The 22,172-nt window shown below is 47.2% G+C and overlaps 1 protein-coding gene across 3 annotated transcripts in view; it reads right to left on the bottom strand.

The window, feature by feature from the left end:
- FBXO31 (F-box protein 31) overlaps positions 1 to 18,771 on the bottom strand; it is a 34,612-nt gene extending 15,841 nt beyond the window's left edge. The window contains exons 1-3 of one of the 3 annotated variants that reach the window (XM_037040226.1): positions 18,388 to 18,771; positions 5,330 to 5,401; positions 1,459 to 1,545 (exon numbers count right to left, since the gene is read on the bottom strand). In XM_037040226.1, the coding sequence (XP_036896121.1) occupies positions 1,459 to 1,545; positions 5,330 to 5,401; positions 18,388 to 18,736 (508 nt within the window). In that variant the 5' untranslated portion in view covers positions 18,737 to 18,771. Of the gene's footprint in view, positions 1 to 1,458; positions 1,546 to 5,277; positions 5,402 to 18,387 lie in introns of those variants that run through there. The other 2 variants (XM_037040227.1, XM_037040229.1) reach the window with 2 other exon arrangements.
- Positions 18,772 to 22,172: the final 3,401 nt, after the last annotated feature.

Genomic DNA, 22,172 nt, shown 5'->3' with positions numbered 1-22,172 from the left:
CCACCCTCCCAGAGGTGGGTCAGAATTCCATTCTCAGTCTTAGGTGAAAGTTTCACATAGACTGTTGTTCTAGAAGAATCCTGCCGCAAATGTATGACTTAATGAGCCTCTAAGTGCTTGTCCACTTGTCTTTAAAAGCCCACGCCAGGCTGTTCCCGTCAGCACAGCCGTGGCGATTGATTGATGGTTCTCATCAATAAGTGCTACATCACGTTCTCTCCCATGAGCCCGGAGAAGGCACCTTGGCTCACTGACTTGGCCCACCAAGCAGGGAGGCGGGGTTTGGTCTATGACAAGATGTTCTAGAGAGGCTACTTGCAAGGGGGTTTGGAAAAGAACAGAAGAATTCATGCCTTCAGACTTGGCCCACTCACCCCCTTGCCGCCCAACTGCAGCCACCTGGCTCCTCTGACTGCTCACACTCTCCGAACGAGCCCCCTCGCCACCCCCCTCCCCCCGCGACCCTGTCTCCACTCAGGCAGCTCAGCTCTGGGCCTGATGACACAAACACTGTGAATAACATTCACAGTTGTGCACAGGGCTCAGACACCACCCCAGGCACGCTGACCAGTCCTGGCATCTCCACACGGCCTCCATGGTGGTTCTCTGGAGTAAGTAAAATGGGACCAGCAAGCACTTAAACTATACATCCAGAGCCTGGCAGGAGTAAGGAGAAATTCCATGAATAACTCTATTCCTTGTGTTCCAAGTAGGTTTTGTTAGAAACTGTGCCCTTATAAGACTTAGAAGTGGGTCTGGTCCACTAAGGGGATGCCAACACAGGGCACACTCAGCAGAGATGAGGTAATAAGCAGCAGGGGGTCCTTGCAAGCAGGTATTTCTAACGTCTTTCTTGGAAACTGAAACTCACACTCTCCATCTCAGCTCAACCTAGTAAGAAGTGGGGATACCCTTAACCACAACGGAATATGGCTTAGGAAAATTTCCAGAGCCCAAGTAATGCCAATCAAGAGGAATCAAGTTCTAAATAATCAACTGTTCCAACATAGTTTTGTCTCATGTGTATACAGGTACAGGTGTATGTCATTTTTTTCAAATTCACATAAGCTGTCCAAACATGACTGGCTACTGAAGCCTAGAAGTAAACCACTTACATTTCATTCTGGAATACAAAGGTTTGATGGCCTCAACTCTATTCTCTCCTCTCAGCCTCAATAAATGGTTAAGTGCTGAAATGTGTGTCAATAGAGTGATCGCACTGGCACTAACCCAAAACACAAGAGATACTGCGGAAACCTGGCCCAGGCCACTGCTCAGGTGTGATCCTGGCCATGGCCGAGCCACAGAGGATGCTGAGGAAAGCTGAAAAGACAGCAAAAGCCAAGGTCAGCTTGCTCTTAGGACCAAAGCATCCGCGTGCTGCGAGTCAGAGGTCCCTCTCCACCGAACTTGTCCCCGTGCTCCCCCGCCAAAGCCAAAGCAGCTGGGGGGACATGCGGCAGGTGCACACATCTCTGTACTCCACGTGCTCGTAATCGGGAGGAATTTTCATGAAAGGTCCCGACTTCACACGAGGGTTTATGCCTGAACAGACACAGCAGGGAAAGGGCTAAGGATGGCTCCGCTTTCACAACGGTATGAACAGTTTTCATGTGACTCAACACTCTTTCCCTCTCCACCATCACACGCAACCCCCTTCAGAGGCAAACACTGGCCAAAATGAGAGGCCTGGCTAGAGAGGAAATGTGCTGTATCTCCCTTTGAATCGACAGATTCACACCAGGAACTCAGGGCGGCAGGCAGCCCTGGGGCCCTCTCCATGGTACCCATCCCACAGCTGTCAGGGATCACCGGAGCTCACTGAGGCAGGAGAGCAGAGGGGGCGGCAGGGGATGTTCGGAGTGGCTCTTCTGGGAGCCCTGGTGCCCCAGCTAGGATACCCAGCTTGTATAGTGTGCGCCTAATGTTTTCCTTCGCTTGTGTTTGTTTTCTTTTGCTTCAGACTATGGACAGCATCTGTCAGCTCTCAACTCAGACCCGTCCCTTCTGAAACAAGGCTGGCTCACTCTCACCTATGCCAGCTTAGGTTGACTTTCTTGTACTCTCTAGCCAAGAAGCTAAGTAGTTTTCTCATGGATAAGGCCCTCAAAGCAAACTTAGAAAAACATGCTCCTGAACAGTGAAAACTGCTTTAGCTGGTGATAAATGAAACTCTTTAGGGTACTAAATAAAGATAGTATGAATTATTCTCTGAATTTCCCAACCATTTTCACAGGGTGACTAATAACCAGTCAAAAGAAATCTCTAGATACCCCCCTCGGTCTGCCCACCTGCCCCCATTACGTGTGTGCTCACCCCCCGCAGCCCACATCCCCAGTCTGCTGCCCACCTCCTGACTTCCCACTGGCCACACCAGCCCCTTCTCCTTGGCAGTCCTTACACACCTATGGAGAAGAGACTGTTCCCTTGATACGACTGTGTCTGTCCTGCAAGTTGGACCTGAGCCAAAACACAGGCTGTTTCTGCAAACCCTTTTACAAACTGGCTTATCAAAAATGTTTGTTCAGACATAAATCAGCCTCCTGCTGTGCACTGGTCCTGGAACAGGTGGTTCTCCCCGCCGCCCCAGGCCAAGCACATCGTTTCCCCCACCTGGCAGCCTTCACATACTAGTTCCTCTGGCTAGCACCCCTCTTCCCTGTGTAATTCTTTGGTGCCTGTCCTATGGTGAGGGGATCCACTTCATCCTGCAGCTGCCCCAGACATGCCAGGTACCTCAGTTTCCCCCAATAAACCCCGTTAATTACCAGACTGCAGTGGACAGCCTCTCTCTTCAGTTTCTTTCCACCCCTGCCTTACAGAGGTAAATTTTCCCATCTCGGGGCTTCTCCCTGGGTCTGCGTGTACAAACACCACGTGCCTGCCCACCTGCGCCCAGATGTCCCCTCTATAGGACAGCTGCCAGAGGGCCCGGACAGCACCCTCACCCAGAGCTGTGGGGGCCTCATTTACCACACGTGCTGTCCTCTGGGTGTCACGGCCTGTCACGCCCAGGACGTGTGAGCACCTGCCTCCCTCCACGACGCTATTTCGAGTGCTCGCAACTCTTAAAGAGAGAACAGTCTTCATGCTGCATTAGGAGAATGTTATCAAACAGCCTCAGAACACTCAAAAAGCAGTTATCAAAGATAAGCACTCGTCCCACTAGATAGTTGTCAAAGCCAGTTGGCCACCCCCAAGGGCCATGAAGCCTTTCTCCAGCGCATGTGCACAGAGACCGTCCGTCACAGCGAGAGTCTGGTTCTGACTCCGACCCCAACGCCAAGAGCAAGGCTGCTTCATTCCGATGAGCGTGAAGACACTGAGCTCTGGGCAAACGATGGAGGAACGGAGGGTACGGCCCAGACCATGCGGGCTCCCACAGGATAAAGGGGTGGGGAGGACCGGGGGAGCACCCAACTACCTGCCTTGAAACTCTGGGCTTGGCAGAACCACAGAGGCACCGTTCTCACCAGTGAGCCAAGAGGGTAGGGAGGGTGCATTTCCGGGAAATGCCACCACTCGGGTCCCCCGACTCACTTCCCTGGAGAGACGCATGTCTTCCTGGGTCAGTGAGATGGGAAGCAGAAGCAGGAGAAGAAACGAAAGTCTGGACTTGCAGCGGCAGGAGCGGCGGGGGGTCCCTAGCAGAGCAGCCTTGCAGTGGAGCCCAGGGCTGGGACAGCAGTGCAGGAGGCAGAAGCCTGTGTGAGGCTTGTGCCTGAGGGCAAGGGGAAGCCTGAGGCCCACAGGAGGGGCCAGGGCTGCTGGGAGTTGGCAGAACTGGGGCAGAAATTAGGCAGGGCAGAGGGGTCCCTACAACCCTGGGTCCCCTCCAAGGCTCCCTGAGGCAGGAGGGAGGGGCAACAGCTTGCAGGGCACAGCTGAGCCACCAAGAATCGTGATGGAAGAAGAAGGCCTGTGAAGATCTTGGAGACTTTTGACAGGAAATGCCCCAAAGGTGAACAAACTCTAACCCAGAAACACTAGCCAATCCAGCACAGCAAATGGCCGTGGGGTCCTCGCGGGGAGTCTCTGATGGGACGAGGAAACGAGGAGAAGATGAGCGTGGCCCAGATTCAGGGACTGAACACCACCCGGGGTCTCCCCACGGATCAGCCACTCTGCAGAAATGCTGCCCTCTGCCTGCGCTGGTGGTGCAGACACGGGAGGAGGGGCCCCTCAGAAGGGGACTCTGACAGGAAGAGACCCCTCACGGAAAGACAGAATGCAGACGGTGACACCCATTAGCCCCCGGACCTGGAATAAAGCTCGCAGCACTTCAGCCCACAGGCCGCGGCCTGGCCCACAGCGAAGCCCCACTCCCCTGCCTGCCTGCTTCTCACCTGCCCCCCCACCCCCAGCCCCAACACAGAGGTTTCCATAGAGAAGCGTGGCCCTCAGTTCCTGGGTGAGGCACTTGGTAGGAAGACATCCCCTGCTCTGCTTTCAATGCAGACCTGGGTAGAAAAGTGCTGCAGAATGGGCAAACCAGTCTTCTCAGATGGGTTTAAGATGAGCATGTAAGGTCCTTCTCAGAGAGGTCAACAGGGCAACTTTAGGCCAAAGAAAACAGGGTCACCATGTCTTTCTCACTCTGTTCTTGATCCCCAGTCCTGGGTGCTAACAATCCCTGCCACACCCCACTGGGGTGGTGAATGAGCAGGCTGCTCCCTGTGACTCCACTGCTCCTGGGGGACCTTGGTGCTAACCGGAGCCTTCACGGCCTCCTGCACAGGGGCACTGAGAAAGGCCAGCTGGGAAGGTAGGCGGGCCAGGGAGACTTGGAGCGCCCAGCGAGTGCTGCTGACATGCTGCACAGTAACACAGCAAGGTTCAGAAATGGAGGCGGAGGAGGTGGAGGAGGGTCACCGCGTCTAGGGGAAACTGAAGAGAAGACTGAAAACAGAGCTGGAGTCCAGTGCCCAGCTGGAGGGAGGAGGGTCCCCACAGGCAGCCAGGAGGTTCATGGCTTCGTGTCCCACTCCCTATCAGCCAGCTGCTCGTCCGACCAGGTTGTGGGCCCAAAATCCCCAGGAAGGGACCCCTGGAAGCACCCCAGAGTCTGTTCCCAGGGCAGACACGTTTCTCAGATCTAAGGGTCCCGACACCTGTGATGGGCTGAAAGTAAGGGTACTGCCTTGGCCAGAACAGGAGAGAGGAGAGCCCCCCACCCTGTGCTGTCTTTAAAGTTCAATTATGCCATTAAAATTAAGGTGTCTGAGAAGGAGACTGGGTTTGGGTCAAATGAATTTATGATCCATCGTTGATACTCACACTGTCTGCTCTTGGAACGAAGTTAATGATGGATGATATTAGGTTAACTTACGCTTCGCATAGACGTCTCGACAAGATACACCCGTGATCTCCAGCTTCCGCAAGTTTTCACAAACTCCGTACTCTGTAACAAGAGACATTTGCTAGACATTACAGTAAAGGAATCACAAAGCAACAGAAATAGACACACTGATAGATGGGAGAGGAAAAAAGGGAGGGAGAGGGAGGAAAGACTGGGGGAGGGAAACAGGGAGGGAGGGAGGGAGGGAGGGAGGGCGCATGCCTAATCCTTGGTTAATCTGATCAGACAATCCCAAAATCAGACAATCCCCAGCTTATGAATATGGTTTGGCAGAAATTCAATGGTCTGGAACGATGCTTGTCCCCATGAAAATGCGATTGTCATTGGTGTCAGGGTTCCACAAAAACCTGTTGAACCCTCAGTTTGGCTCACCACACTACTAATTCTATTAAACAAAAGCAGTTCCTATGACGAACGACCTAGGCAAGATGCTGCAAGGAAGACTGGACCCTCTCTGCCCTTTTGCACCAGCTACCTTAGAATTAAAACTGGTAAGGAGAGATCCTTGACACCCCCCTACCTCCCAGTCTTCCCCCCTCACTGGCTGACAGCACACATTCCTCTACTGTGGAGGGGGCCCGCAGAGTCCCCATCCCCTCGGATGAAAAGAAGTGTATCAAGACAAGATCTGCCTGGGGAGGAAAGGTGGCCATCTCTCAAAGGAGAAAGACCAGTAACCTGTTCCTCAATAGGCTTTTATTGGGTTTATTTGTATAAGAATACAGGGAGTGAACGTAGTTCATCAGTCATTGTCAGGCGGAAATGATTACACAATAGAGAACATTCAAAGAACTCTGAGGGCTTATTCTGAGTCAGGGTCAATAGTTAAAGGGCCATAAAACTTTGGGGAACAAACTCACTTCAAGCTTAAACCCTTATCATTTAAATTGAGAGTATTAGCAAAGTAGGTTTCTTAGAATTTTAGATATTCTTTCTTAGGCCTAATGGACCCAGGGATCCTGCCCTTTCCAGAACAGGGCCACACCCACCTCAGGCATTGTTTCAGGCTTAAATCAAGCAGGGGAAGTAAGGCAGCCAAGAGATTAGGGGACTTCTTGCAGACAGAATGAGAACTCAGGCTACGTCAAAGCCAAGGGGCAAGGGGCAAGGGTCCATCACCCCCTTTTTCTATAGCCCCCAAGTCCTTCCCTGAGGGCCCCTTCTCAACCATGCCTGTCTTAGGTCATCCCTCTTTTGAGGAATCTTACCTGTCATTGGCTAACCAGTCATCTGCCCAAGGCTAAGCAGGGTGAGGTGGATTGGGGGGGAGGGCAGCGGATAGACACAGAGGCAGTGCGCCTGCAAGGAAGATAAGCTTTGTCTCCTAAGTGGCTTATGGTCCAAGGTCCTTTACTCAGCTTTAGCCAGGGGGATTAGAGCTTCTGAAACCAAGAAGGGTAGTTTCCAACACCCTACATCTTCCTCCCTCCCCCTTATCTCACCCCACCATGCCCCACCTTTCAAAATCACCCTCCCCCCACTCTACCATGCCGGAACTTCTCAACCAAAACCTCGGGTCCTTCTGTTCAGGTCTCAGCAAGGCACTGGAAGGAAAGAACTGTAGTTGAACTAATCCACACTAATACAGAACTGCCTGTTGGCCAAAAGCTAATAATGACGATGCCTGCCTGATACCAACCTTTGTGCATGCTGGGCACCATGCCAAGCTCCTGCCAGACACCAATGCAGTCTATTCCACCAGCAGCCCATGAGAGAGGTACTACAGTCATCTCATTTTAACAATAAATAAATAAATAAATAAATATATATATATATATATTTATTATTTAACAAATAATAAAATTATTTAACAAATAAAAAAATAGGGGAAGAGAGGTGACTGTTCTGAAGAAAGAAGCATGGGCTTGTGATGGCAGACCCAGAATCAAAGCCTGGATGTGGGAACATCTCAGAGCAGTGAACGCAGCCCTGGTATAGGTGTGTGCTCAGCAAGCGTTTAATGACGATAACAGGGGGCCCTGGGATCACACAGTAATAACCACCAGGACTCTCACCGTGCTCATCCCAGGTGCAGGCATTCAACTGGGGCTTCACAGAACAGCCTAGTTACAAAATCCTGACAATTACCTCTAAGTCCAGTACTGTGCCTGCATTATAGTAGGGGGGACTGAGGCCTGAGAACACTGGTGACTCAGCAGTCATTTGGCCAGTAACCATACAGCACTGTCCCTCACCTCACCGCTTTCAATCATGCCTGAATCTCCCTAAAATCTGGTCTTTTTTTCTTTCTTTTTTTTTAACTCAACCATACATTATTTTCCTTGAGGCAACCATTATACTTGTATGTACAAGCATAACGGTCTTTTCAATAAAATGGATGATATTACCTCAAATGCTCCCATCACTATTAGGATTTTGACAGTACATAAAGTAGAGCCAAGATGCACGCAGGCTGGAGAAGCTATCTGCAGCGAGGGGGTTACTCCTCTCTCTGCACACCAATCTGATAAGGCCTGCCTGGGGGCCCTGCTTCCCCTACTCCACTACTGATGAACACACATAAAGTTTAAAGACCTAAAACCATGGCCTTGCTCATTTCCAGGCAAAAGACACCCGCTTTATCCTCATGCCAAGAGGAATGTGGACTCTACTCTAGAGAATTAGAGAGATTATAAGCATTTGTAAAGTAACACAAATCATGAAATACACTGTCTGAGAGTCTAGGGCAGGGATAAAATAATGCAGGCATGTAACAATGTCACATGAGTTACCAGCAACCTGAGAAAGCACAGTTCATCAAAATGCTTGCAGATCACCGTTGGTCGGTGGAACAACAGGAACAATTAGTCTACCCCACTCTCACTGAGAAGATCTCTGCTCTATATTAACTACCTTCACACTTGCCTGTGGCTCTGTGATGCCAAGGGGCACCTCTAGTACACCACCAGTTGTCCTCACTACTTTGTCCAGCTCTCCGTAAACACACTTTGTCCTTCTCTTGTACAAACGATGCACTTCAAAACTGTCACCCACATAGCAATATCTGTGCTTCAGTCTGTTTTCTCTGTGGCTTTGAAAGGCCAGTTCCATAGTTTTGTGATCCAGTCATTGACCGATGGGCATCTAGGTTGCTTCCAACTCTTGGCTATCGTGAATTGTGCTGCTATGAACATTGGGGTGCATAGGTTCTTTTGGATTGGTGTTTCAGGATTCTTAGGATATACTCCTAAGAGTGGAATTGCTGGGTCAAAAGGCACGTCCATTTTTAGTTTTCTTAGAAAATTCCATACTGTTTTTCCATAGTGGTTGTACCAGTCTGCAATCCCACCAACAGTGAACTAGGGTCCCCTTTTTCCCACAACCTCTCCAGCACTTGTCGTTTGTTTCTTTGTTTATGATAGCCATTCTGACTGGTGTTAAGTGGTATTTCATTGTGGTGTTAATTTGCATCTCTCTGATAGCTAGCGATATCGAGCATCTTTTCATGTGTCTATGTATCCTCTGTATGTCCTCCTTGGAGAATGGATCACAAAACTATGGTACATTTACACAATGGAATTCTATGCCGCAGAAAGGAAGAAGGAACTACTACCCTTTGCAACATCATGGATGGAACTGGAAAGCATTATGCTGAGCGAAATAAGCCAGGCGGTGAAAGACAAATATCATATGATCTCACCGTTAACAGGATTCTAAACAAACCAAACAAGCAAGCAAAATACGACCAATGACACTCAAATATGGAACAGGCTGTCAGGGCCCAGAGGGGAGAGGGGAGAGAATCATAGGGGAAAAGGGAATGGACTCACATGAACAAGTATAAAGGACACATGGACAATAACTAAGGGTGGGGGGTGGAAAGGGGAGGGAGGCGGGGAGCATGGGGCGGGGGGCGGGCAGGGTTGGGAATATAAGACAGAAACCTGTACTTGAACAAGAATTAAATAAAAATTATATTAAAAAAAGAAAGGCCAGTTCCTTTCCTCAGTTCCAGAGGGCTACCAATGCATGAAGCAGCCAAGGGTCATCCTCTTCCTGCCTTGCTGACAAAGCAAAGTAGCTTGATTGTGGGGCAGGGGATGTGGGAGGGTGTCTTCCTTTGAATTGCACACTTTTTAAATGTGTTAGTGCAGACCAACAGTTACATACAGGGCAAGAGCTGGAAATACATTGTGCTCTTGTTGCTGATGGTGCCTGAAATCAAATCCAGGCCTTTTGTGAGGCATTGGGACTGTCTCGTGGGCATTCCTCTGCGCTCAGATTGCAGAAGACTGGTGACTTGGTTTATGATCTCTCTCTCTCTCTTTTTTTTATTCTTCACCCAAGGGCATTTTTTTCACTGCTTTTTAGAGAGAGGGAGGAAGGGAGGGAGGGAGGGGGGAGAGAGATACGGATTGGCTGCCTTCTTGTATACACCCCGACAGGGGATCGAATTCCCAACCTGGGTGTGTGCCCTAACCGGGAGTCGAACCCATGACCTTTTGGTGTACAGGATGATGCTCCAACCAACTGAGCCATACCAACCAGGGCTGCTTTATGATTTCTACATGAGTCCAACAGATACTCTAACCTGACAGAAAATACCAGTACCCCTCACCAATCACTTAGGCGGCAGACTGACTCTAAGGTTTTTAGCCAGGATGACCAAATCATGAATCTCTGTATACTTTGTCAACAAATAGTATTGCTAATATTATACAGGAGATGAACTTGCACGATCAGATAACGTATCCACAAAACACGCCATTAACAATCAGAAGAGCAAAGTTATTATGTAGTGCTAGTGAATATAGCAATCCTTAGTAGACGTTCCTTAATGTTCCCAAAAGAGCACAATAAATCCACCAGAATGAAATAATGTCACTCTGACCCAATGTTCCTGTAAGAAATGCTCGGTATTTTCCACTTGATGGAATTTTTTTTTTTTTAAAGAGTGGCTAAGAACAATTCTACATCATCTGGTTGTTTTACAAACCTTCCCATAAGTCATCAAGGGAAAATGCCCTGAAAATAGCTTTAAGGCCAATTTACTTGCCAGTACCACATATCCTCCTTCCAGAAAAACTAGCGAGTGTTAACTCCGTCCTTCGGTAGACACCTATCTGAAATGATTAAAAGCACACCAAACCATGCTGCATATTGCTGCTGTTTAAGTATGGGATTTCCTGTTGCAGGCTGTCAATTCCAAACGTTTCCTTGTTAATCTAGTACGCAACTGACGAAATTCCTTTTTGAAAGTGTCCACATAAAAAGGTGGAAACGAAGTATCAGAAAGTTGGGGAGGCAGAGAAAAATGGGTGAGCTGGACTTGAGGAAATTTATAAAATTAAATGCTCTTATTCTGATGTGTCTTCTCAAACAACAAAACACAGAACTACCACATGACCCAGCTATTATTCTACTTCCGACAGAGTGGAAAGCAGGGACTCAGAGAGATACCTGTACAGCCACGTTCGCAGCAGCATTTCTCACAACAGCCAACAGGTGGAAGCAACCCAAGTGCCCACTGACAGATGAATGGATGAACAAAATGTGATCCATTCATAAATCAGAATATTATGCAGTCTTTAAATGGGAAGGAAATTTCAACACATGCCACAATGTGTATGAACCTTGAGAACATTATGCTGAGTGAGATACGCCAATCACAAAAAGACAAATGCTGCATGATTCCATTTACATTTAGGTCCCTAGAGGAGTCAAATTCATGGAGACCGAAAGGAGAATGGTGGTTGCCAGGGACTAGGGAAGGAAAATGGGGAGTTAATTTTCATGGGAACAGAGTTTCAGTTTGGGAAGATGGAAAGAGCTATGTAGACAGATGGAGGGTGAGGGCTGCCCCAAAACGTGAATGTACTTAATGCCACTCAACTGTATGCTTAAAAATGATTAAAACAGTAAATTTTATTTTAGGTCTATGTTACCACAACAAACAATTAAGTTGCCACTTTGAATATTCCAATCAGAATTTTTCAAAACGCTACTTGGAAGATGTTTTGCCAAGTGGTTTCGCCTGAGTCAAGTCAACACCGAAGCTGCCCCAAACTGCTGGGGCTGCCAAGCCCTCACCACGCATTTCCTGTCCCATGATGCCCGTACTGTGTAAAGGATGCTGAACAAACAGTTCCCGAGGATAGCTGAAACCACGTACGTTATCAATGTGATTTCATTCCCAACAAGCTCCACCCTTGCAAAGATAAACAGTCTCAGTGCCAATAGGAACCTTGAGAAACTTCACTCTTCCAGCTAGATGACTCTGATCCTCACCCGGCTCCCATGACAGGCAACCCCTAGCCACAGGAGACCTAGTCAGGCTAAGGCCCATCTGTCATCCCAGACACCCATTCTTCCTGAGTGCACGCACACCTGCTCTCTCTTGGTACCCGTTTTGAGACCAGATGTGCCCACGAGTCTGACTGCAATCATCTCACACTGGCCTTTTTCTAATATTCCAGACACATCCCTATTCCTCTAATACCAGACAAGCAGGCCTGGCGATTCCAGGTTTACTCTCCATTGCCACTGGGTGGACAGTGATGGCATCGCTGCAAAGGATGCTGACTCATGAGTTTGGAACCCAAGCCATCTCCCGAAAGGGCCTGATTTGGGGGAGGACACTTGTTCCTCTCCAAAGGCCCAAAGACACCCTTGTATTTATTTGCATGCCCTCTACAGCCAGAGAGACAAACTCAGATCCTCAAATGCATTACGTAACCACTTTATAAACAACAGTAAAAAATGGCAGTGCCTGGACCTCTAACAACCAATCAATTCTCTTTGGCAAGTCACCAGTGTCTGACCAATTAAACAGGGCCAAGGGAAAATCTTTACGCAATGCTTTCTGGGTACCAGATTCACTTTCCAGCTCTCTTTTTTAAAGTTAAATAACAGGAAGTTTTAAGGGACACCATTTTTCTTTATCCTTTTTTACTTTACTTCATAGGCTTCTCCATGAAGCAGCACATGAGATTCAACTTGCAAATATAACAGAGGACTGCTGTCCTTTCAGTTAGCAAAGCAGAAGAAAAGAATAAAGGTGTTCCCTAGAGTTTTAGATCCTGGTGTATGTCCAGGAGGTGGACTAGTTTCCTCTTCTCAAGGCTGAGACACGTTTCTATGACCTGGACAGTTTGTTTACCCAACTGCCAACCTGCCCTCCCTAACACCAAAACTGGTAGGCTCTAGAAGCACCCACACGGCAGGAATCAAAAAATATTTCTCAAGCCAACCTTAAAACCAAAAAATGGTAGTGGCCGACAACTTGATCATTTCCCCTCTTCCCGTGATGGCTCTTCCAATTTCAGCCATATTTAACAAAAGCCACATTACTCAAATTTTGCATCAACACATCAAACAGAATGGAAATAGCATTTTCTTCTGCATGCACAAAACAATTAAATATTGATTTTAATTTGCCTTTCTGTCATAAAGACCACACATTATGGGAAAAAGATATTTCTGAGTATGGTGGAAAGTAAATCCACTTTAGACTTACTGATCAAACTATTATACAAAATATTATTCTAGGTGTCACTAAAGATACTCACCATAAAAAACCACTTACCATCAAAGAAAGAAATGGAAAAACTATATATTAATTAAAAACCTGGTGCTGGCAGCAAGAACTGAACTGAAAACTATAAAACTTTTGTGACTCAATATTTAGAGCTTAGTGTGGAACAGAAAAATATGTGTATAAGTATTTCCTTTGTTTTTAATTTATCTTCTGTTATTACTTAAATATTCTGATTCAGAACTATGGCCTGGATTTTGTAAACTCATTAGCCTTAGGTAAACTTCGTAAAATATTACATAAATGAACAGTGTTAAAATTGGCAAGCATTTCAAAATTCACCAACTAAATGGTAAAGTATTAAATGAAAAAGCCCCGTCCGGGTCAAAGGCAAAATAACGCACTTGGCTTCCACCCTGGGTACTCTGAGAAATGATGACTTATTTATAGCTCCACATGCAAGTAACTGCAGGAGGACTGTAGCCAAAGGAATGATGCATCAAAAAGTGTTTACCCTCCATCTCTCTGCCCTGCCTGCACGACTGGGTTTGGTTTGGGTTCCTGTAAGAGGAAAAAATATCGCCTATTGGTCATATACTTGCCCCAAATCAGGAGAACAGATTTGGCTTTTCAGTAGCAACCCTTTTACCTGCTCAGAGAAATACCACTAGAAAATACTACATGCAGGGGGCTAGAAAGGCCCTATAAAAGTTTCTATAGAAATAACTGATTTACTATCACTAACTTATTATTGCTAGAACACTGGAAATTGTGAGCTTCTCCCCAAACATTACACCTCATTTTAAGTTTCTGGTGTATCTCCCTCCACACTGCCCCCAAATCATCCCATCATTTTAGGAAGAGCTATTAAACATACGTGCCTTGTTGGTACCTTGAAAGGCAATCACAACCCAAATTCTTTGAAGCGGTTACACAGGTACACGGTATCCTCTTTCCCCTCTCCCATTTTTTTGTGGTTTATTTCCTGTTCTGGAAAATCCAGTTATATAAATGTAGAAAGCAAACATGTGAACACTGAAACTCATTCAAACTCATTACTTAGTCTCACTCACCCTTTCAAGACACTGAAAACTGGAGCCACCATTATACCCCTCCCAAGGCCAGACCCCAAGGCTGTTCCAAAAAGTCTGATGAGGTAGGACCATCCACCTCCTCAACCAGCCAGAGATCTGGTCTCCTACTCGCCACGGCTGGGAGAGCTTTGGTTTTGTGCCCACAGGGGCTTCACTCTGGCCTCACCACACCCACTACAACCAGATGTCTAGTTCAGGAAAGATGAAGGTTTGAGGCTCAGAGAAATAAGACTACATTTGTCTCATACACAACTATTCTTATATATTAATCCAAACACAATTACACTATCTCTATGAGCCATCTATGAGTGCCACATGGGATTATCCAATTATTGACTAGATAAACTGGAAATTAAAGCTATTAGAACAAAAGAGTGAAACTGAAACCTAGCTGTCAACCATCTTCATAACCTTGGAATGACAATTTTTACTTAATTATTACTCAATTATTACATAGTTAAAATTTTGTAATTCTGATTTACATTGTGCACAAAAGTCACTATAAATGAAGTCAAAAAGCAAATGACTACAGACTACAAGAAAATGTTTTACAATATATTAAGCAAAAATCTATCCAGATTAAATTAATAAAATCCACAAATCAATATGAAAAATAACAACAGAAAAAGAGGGCAAAGATTAAGGATAAGCAAACAAAAAAAATCCAAATGGCCAGTAATTATATTTTTGAAATGTGCATCCTCACTAGTCATCAGGCAAATACAAATTAAAATGAGATGTTGCTTCTCCCTCAGATTGGAACACATTTTTTTTTTAAATCCTCACCTGAGAACATGTTTTTTGATTTAAGAGAGAGAGAAAGAGGGAGGGGGCGTGGGGGGAACAAACCCACAACCCCACAACCTAGGTATGTGCTCTGACCAGGAATTCAACCCACAGCCTTTCGGTGCACAGGAGGATGCGCCAACCAACCGAGCCACCTGGCCGGTGCTGGCACACATTTTTAAAGCCGTATCATTCACATTAGAGAGTAGCTGGCAGATAATGGATTAAATGAAATAACCTGGACCACAGAAGGCAGCTACTCTGTAATGATGCATATTGGGCATTCGTATTTCACATTTTGTGACCTGCCTATTCATGCTCCAGTGACAGGTATATAAAGGGGTAAAATCACTCCAGAAATGACTGGATAGTATCTAGTAAAACTGCAAACTTCAAAGCCCACTGCCCAGCCACACTCCTGGACATAGAGAAATTTCCAAACTTATCTGCATCCAAGAAATGCATCAGAGATTGTTCACTGGCACTCTTGGTATAATAAAAAAAATTATAAAAGGGAAGGAACGAAAGTGTAGCCTCTTCAAATTATGAACTGGCACATAGCATTTAAAAAGATTTAACCAGACTTAAGTGTGTTAACATAGATAGAACTTAAATAAACACAGGCTGACAGGGGGAAAAGATGCACAATACATACAGCATGATATAGTGCTAAAATTTAAACCACCACCAAACAATATAATGTTGGGGATGTACACAGGCACGTGTATATACAGGCAAACTAAACCCACAGCAGTGGCTGCGTCTCAGAAAGGGAAGGAGAGTGGTGATCAGAAGGGACTTGAGTCTCAGCTGAGATGTCTTCCTAACAAAGGTAGAGGAGTCAAAAGTAAATATGACAAGACTTTTCTGGGGGAGGTGGCTAGGAATGTGCGTGTTTTATTATTTTTATATTTCATTTCTTAAATTTCTCAAAGTGGAAATTCCCCCAGCATGTCAGACTCCCTGGATGAACAAGATGGTGGGATTCCTCCACCATGTCTGTTGTCCCAAGAAAGCTGAGCCGAACAACGCAGCAGAGAGGAAGGAGGAACTCAGGGTCCTTCCGTGTCTGCTCCACTTCCTTCCATAACTTCATCTGCACTTCTTATATTTCCAGTAACAATCCTAGGAATTTACCTGGAATTATAACTCCAGTTAATTTTACCCTGAGACATGCCTTTGAGTTTTCTAATTACACAAAAGTCTTCTGTTACCTTTGTTCCTAGAGCTGAATGACACACACACATACATTATAGTTCCCAAGAGACCACAACACAGGTCTGCTTGACTGATAGAGAAACTCCTCAAAGCACAATGGAACATCTGTAATGAATCTGGGTCTTTTATTTTTTAAGATTTTATTTATTTTTAGAGAGAGGAAAAGGAAAGGAAGAAGAAAGGGAGAGAAACAGCAGCAATGCACGAGAGAGAACATGGATCTGTCTCCTCTGGCACACCCCCCAACTGGGGCCCTGGACCGCAACCCAGGTGTGTGCCCTGCCCTGACTGGGGAACCACACCAGCACTCCATCCGCTAAGCACACCAGGCAGGGCTGAATCTGGGTCTTACAGGTGTACAAAACACAAAACAAAGCAACTGGAACTCACAGATAAAGAGAAAATGGTACTTTTTTTTGCCTCTATTTTAAAATGCCAAAGAAAATTTACTTGCCACATATATGACAAAAGGTTAATATTGCTAATTTTCAAAGAATTCTTACAAATTTGTAAGACAACAGTCTCCCTGCCCTGGCCAGTGTGGTTGGAGTGTAATTCCATGAACCACAAAGTCAAGGGTTCAATTCTCAGTCAGGACACATACCCAGGTTGTGGGTTTGATACCCAGTTAGGGCACATACAAGAAGGCAACCAATGTTTCTCTCTCACATCGATGTTTCTCTCTCTCTCTCTCTAAAAAGCAATAGAAAAAAAAGTCCTTATTTAAAGATAAAAAAGAAAGTGATAATAGAATCCCTAAGAGGACAAGAGAGAAAACAAAAAAACAACCCACAAATAAATTCACAGGAGGTGAAATAAAAATGGCGAAAAGCCATGATAACTAAACACCTGCCATTTAGAGAATGAGGGCTTCCAAGGCCTCATCTCATTGAATCATACAGGACAGCACTTCCCACTACCACCCGGGCAGGTGAAGCAGCCTATCCAGGATCTCTCGGAGGATACACAGCCTGCCCCATGACTCTAAATCCAGAGTGTGGGCCATTGAGGTTTACAGAAGAGAGATGACTAGCTGATCCCCTTGTTGGGGAGGATTTGAGAAAAGAAGCCTTCTTATATAGCCTCCCTGGGGGTGCGAATTCCAACAACTGGGCAATGGGTACCTAAGGTACTACCAATGTGCACATCCTACTACCCACAACCCCACTTCAGGAAATGTGCACTAAGAAAATAATCTCAGAAGTCCTAGAGGATACATGGAAGTCTCATAAATTCCCATGAAATGCACAAAGGCAGTCTTGATAGCACTGTTTATGACAAGAAAAAATTGCAAATCCAACAACCTACCAGTAAGGGTCTGTGGCCTATGTATGCAAGGGAATAATTTTATGAAGCTTTTTTATACTAAACTGTCTCTAAGAAAATACATATGGTATGATTGCATTTAAGTAAAAACACATACATGACTTTATATTTGTATATGGAAAGATGTTTTCCAAAATTTTAAGAGTTTATCTGTGATTGTAGGGACTCTGATGATTCTTACTTTAAAAGAAAAATAAGTTTATTTGAGCCAACTTGATGATATATGCCAAGGAAGCAAGACTTCAAATGTTCCCTGATGATTCTTGCTTTCATCCTTTTGCAGTTCTGCGTTGTTCAGACTTTTTCCTGCCTATCCCGTTTACCAATATATGAGAGCTTGCTGAATATCGAAGATCTTGTACCGTTGAATCGCAGAGAGCCTTCTACTCTGAATTAAGTGAACCTTTCCTTCTAGGGTTTGTTACAAGACTCACTACTCACTATCCTCACCACTGCCACCAGCACCCCTGAGTGGGACAGCAACCCCTCCAGCACTGCCTGCTCCACTCACCTGTACGCAGACCCACCCCTTTCCTCAGGAGACCCTCCAAACACTGGGCCCCTTCTGCTCCCTACTTCTCAAGCTCACCCTCAGGCTCTCCTCAGCTTCCCCCGCACATACACCCACCCCCAAAAGGCTGGGGACGCGGAGGGCGCGGGCGGACATCAGCGGACGTCACCTTACTATCCGGGCCAGCCTAAACCTCTAGGGTCTCACACCTACAGAGACCACCCCTCAACCCCAACCCCAGCTCGCGTCACTTCCCTTGGCTCCGCTGCGTCCAGTCCTGGCAGCTGAAAGACCACTCCACCCTCTCTGGGCACACCAATGCCCACCAGGAACTATATTTCACCCACACCCCGTGCCCTGGATCTGCTGCGGGACCCCTGCCCCCCACCCACCTCCACCCCCGCTCCGCACAGCCGGGTAGTCCCTTGCAACCCCCATCTGTGGCAGGTCCCCATTCAGGGCCCATGGGACCCGAGACCCCGAGTCCCCTCCAGGCCGAACCCCTCGCCCAGTCGAAATCCCGCCTATGGGGCCCCGAACTATGGCAGGTCCCCGTCGAGAGCCCTGGGCGACCTCCGAGCCCCCATTCCAGGCCCTTACCCCAATACAACGCACTCACCCTCCCGGCAGCGCCGTCTCCAGATGGTGTCGGTGTGCAGGATGTGACGGAACTTGGTGCAGACCTGAGCCAGGCTAGGGAGATCCGTGCCTGGTAGCGAGGCGAAGATCTCCACCAGCAGCTCCGGAGGCAGCTCCAGCAGGGAGCAGCGCGGGGGCGGCGAGGGGCTCGCGCTCCGACCGCTCCCCCCACCGCACAGCGCGGCCGCGCCAGCCTCAATGCGCTCCTCCTCCGGGTCTGTGTCCGGTTCACTGTCCGCTGCCGCCGTCTCGGCCGGGCCCCGGCGCTGCTGGCGTCGCCGGCATCCCCGTGAAGGGCCCACGCCGCAAAGACGAGCGCACACCGCCATGCCGGTCAGAGTAACAGCTGCTGCCGCCGCGCGTGCGCCGCGCAGCTGTGAGCCGCCCCGCCCCACCCCAGCAGCTAGCCCACCCAGCCCCCCAGGGCCTAGTCACGCCCACTTACAGCCCAGCCTCATTTACCACCCCCCCACACACCCCTCCATCAGTATCGGCCCCGCCCCCTAGGAGGGACCCACGGAGTACCAGCCCCCGAAAGCCCCGCCTGCCCAGGGGGGCCATCTGTGGGGCCCTTTCCTAGCCACCCTGGCCTCGCCCCACCTGAGGTCTTAGGGCCTCCTGTCCCACTCCCGGACCAAGCACAGGTAAAGAATGTCACCCACAAATGCACGATGGCTGTCCCTTCCCAACGGAAGACATGCTTGCTGGTGGGCAGCAGGACAGCGCACTGTCTGCTGCGGCACGTGAAGACCAAATTTGCCACCTCCAGAGTTTGGGGCTGACGCGCTCCCCGCTGCATGGACCGGGCTCGCGGAAGCCACCCCTCACCTGGAATGCCTTCAGATGTGTCTGCCGTCTGAGGATAGTCCCGAGGATAGCCCCAAGGCCCAACCCCCATGGTCCCGAGGACCCCCCCCACCTCAACTTCCCCTGAGGACAGCCGCTGGGACTGGCCCCCAGGATTCCCCCGAAACACCTTCCTCCCCTGGAAACCCCACCCCCCCTGGAAAGTTCTAGATGACCCCCAAGGGCTGTTGCATGCATAAGGTGTGATTAAGTGGCAGGAGGAACCAGCGCTAACTGTTAAAGCCCTACAAACTAGGTAAGCAAAATAGAACCCTGAATTCAGCTCTTTTATCTGACAACTAACATTCATTCATTACAGCGAAAGGGGAAATCATGCTAGCTGATAAATCCCGTGTCATCTCTCAGGGACCTTGTTATACCCTGGTTACCTTGTTTACTGTGCTCCAGGGCAGGTGCGTTCTAGAGGATCTGTAAAGCCACCTGTGACAGTGGCTTCACCTTACATTGCTCATAACAAGAAACTGTTATTATTAGTTGTCTCCAGAGAGAAGGGCCAGGGGGTGTGAACCCAACTCCTTTCTGGTCAGACTTACTTCAATGACCTGAAGTGCTGGAGAAGTTGCCCAGAATCTAAAGCACAGGTGGCAAACACAAGGCGACCCTCCACCTTGTTTCCACCCAGTGGCAGCGCTGAGCTCCTCGCCCCTAGTTAAGTAGTTACATGTATACAGTGCTAAAATTACATTTGGCCCTTTGAAGGCAACCCCAAGGCTGATGTGGCCCCCCATGAAAATGAGTTTGACACCCCTGGTGTAAATGGAAGCCAAGAATCCACAGGCCACCCCAGCGTTTCTGGTCAAGTGTGGGGTCTTGCTAATCTAGTTAAAAAAAAATAGGAAGCTTGCCACTTCCCCTGGGTCCAGTCTCCACAAAGTCCTGGCTATCCAGTACTACCTCTATAAAGAAATCTGGAGCAGAAAAGAGGGGAGCCTACTCTAGTCCACAGAATTCCATAAACGGGAAGTACATCTTCTGACGAAACTAACAGTATGTTAATTCAAATTTTGACCCTCTCAGGTCCACATAACTGAAAAACAACAGCAAAGTGACCTCCCTGCAACTAGGTTTTTCAGTCCCTCCTGTGCTGTTATCAGAACTCACTAAATAGTAACAAACAAAAGCTGACTCATCCCATTTAAAAGGACTTAGCAGGCCCACTGACTGATTGAGTCACACCAAGTAGCTTACTGTCTGGTCCTAACTTCCCAGGCTGACCTCACTCACCTCCTTCCCCACACACATCTTTCAATGGGAGCCACCAGATTCCTTAGCCATAATTCACTATGCTTTGTCACATCTCTGTCACTTTGCTCAAGCTGTCTCCTCTGCCAGGAAGTCCCATCTCCCCAGTCTGTGTCATTAAAACCAATCCTCTTTCCTCTTGTCCTCTAAGGTACCCCCTTCTAGGAAGGCCAGTCCCTTTATTACAGCACCATCATATTTTATTGAAAACATTTGCTTCCTTTGGAACCAGCTTTATTAATGTATCCTTTGTAACATGATAGGTATACTAACGTTTCATGTAATAAAGGAATGTTTACTGACTAAATGTTTGTTGAATGAAAACAAACTGGGTAAACGATTATGCAGGGAAGAACAGGAGCCAACAGATGTAGAGAAGACTGGTGGGTTACCACCATCACCATCTAAGCTAAGAAGTATCTCAGCACTGTATCAACTAACATAACAAACACTTACAGAATGCCTGACAAGCCTAGGTGCTATGTTCTGTGTGGATCCATAGATTCTAAAGCATGATCCTTGCCACTATTACATTTCAGTCAGTTTTTTAAAAAATATATCTATTCCCTACTAGGCCCTATTAATAAAATACCATTTTCTTCTAGAGGAGCTTAGAGTATATTAAAATGTCCAAAATAATTTGCTCAAGTGTCCATCTTTAGTAGAATCGTTAAACTATTATATGCTGATAATTTGAAATATACAACTATACAGTTAAAAAGTGTACCTATGTATTCTTTACAGCAGGAAGTCTGTGTACAATAACTCACAAAGGTGTTGAAGGACTCAGTTGGTGCAGACCACCAGAACAGAAAGAAAAAGACAGCTGTCAGAGCTTGGGTGATCCACGTGGGCACAGAGGAACCAGAGGGAAAGACTCTGCACACAGCAGAGAACTGTTATTGGCTGAACCCTGAAAGTTTTATTTGCCCTTGAACAATTTTATAATCCTTTATATACAACTGTATCCTTTACAAAGAACAGTGAGGAGGGTGCATTCATTCTAAAGTGAGGAAAAACTAGGTAGAAAAGATCATTTGTTTGAACACTATGAGACTACAATGATCATCTCTTTATTAGTGAGAACTGATAACATCTAAGGAAATAAGCAGAATACAGGGGAGGGCATTTTCCAATTGGTAGTAAACAATGTTCACGTTACTCATGCTGTTTCTCAGAATCCAGATGTGAAAAGTGCCATTTTATCGTTGCTCAGCAGAAACAGTCAAGGTGACTAGAAAGAAGGGAACACATTCAAAGGCTAAACAAGAGGTTCATAGTTTAAAAGGAGAGTCTGAACAGTTACATCCCTTATATGGGCAAAGGCTGAAAAAAACAGCAATCCTTTGAAGTATGTTAGAATTAAACAGGCAACAATAACAAAAAACCTGTGGAAAGTCACCCCGTTCCATCAGTAGTTACTCATTTATTTAAGAATAAAGTTAAGTTATATGGGATTTATGGTGGCTTTCCTGCGAGCACTAGGTTGCTGTTTTCTGAAGTTGAGCCCCAGAGGCAGAGCTTCAGGGCGAGAAGCACGGCCTCCCCACATCTCCCGGGGGCAGTGCAGACACTCCCACAGCGCTGCACCTTTGGCGTGCCAACTCCCAAATCCTCCTGACCGAATCCCTTCTGAGAATAGCTCCTGCACTCCTC

This window comes from Sturnira hondurensis, unplaced genomic scaffold (assembly GCF_014824575.4).
Source record: "Sturnira hondurensis isolate 20B ecotype Veracruz unplaced genomic scaffold, ASM1482457v3 Scaffold0002597, whole genome shotgun sequence".
NCBI lineage: Eukaryota > Metazoa > Chordata > Mammalia > Chiroptera > Phyllostomidae > Sturnira > Sturnira hondurensis.
This window is presented reverse-complemented; position numbering and strand designations above follow the sequence as displayed.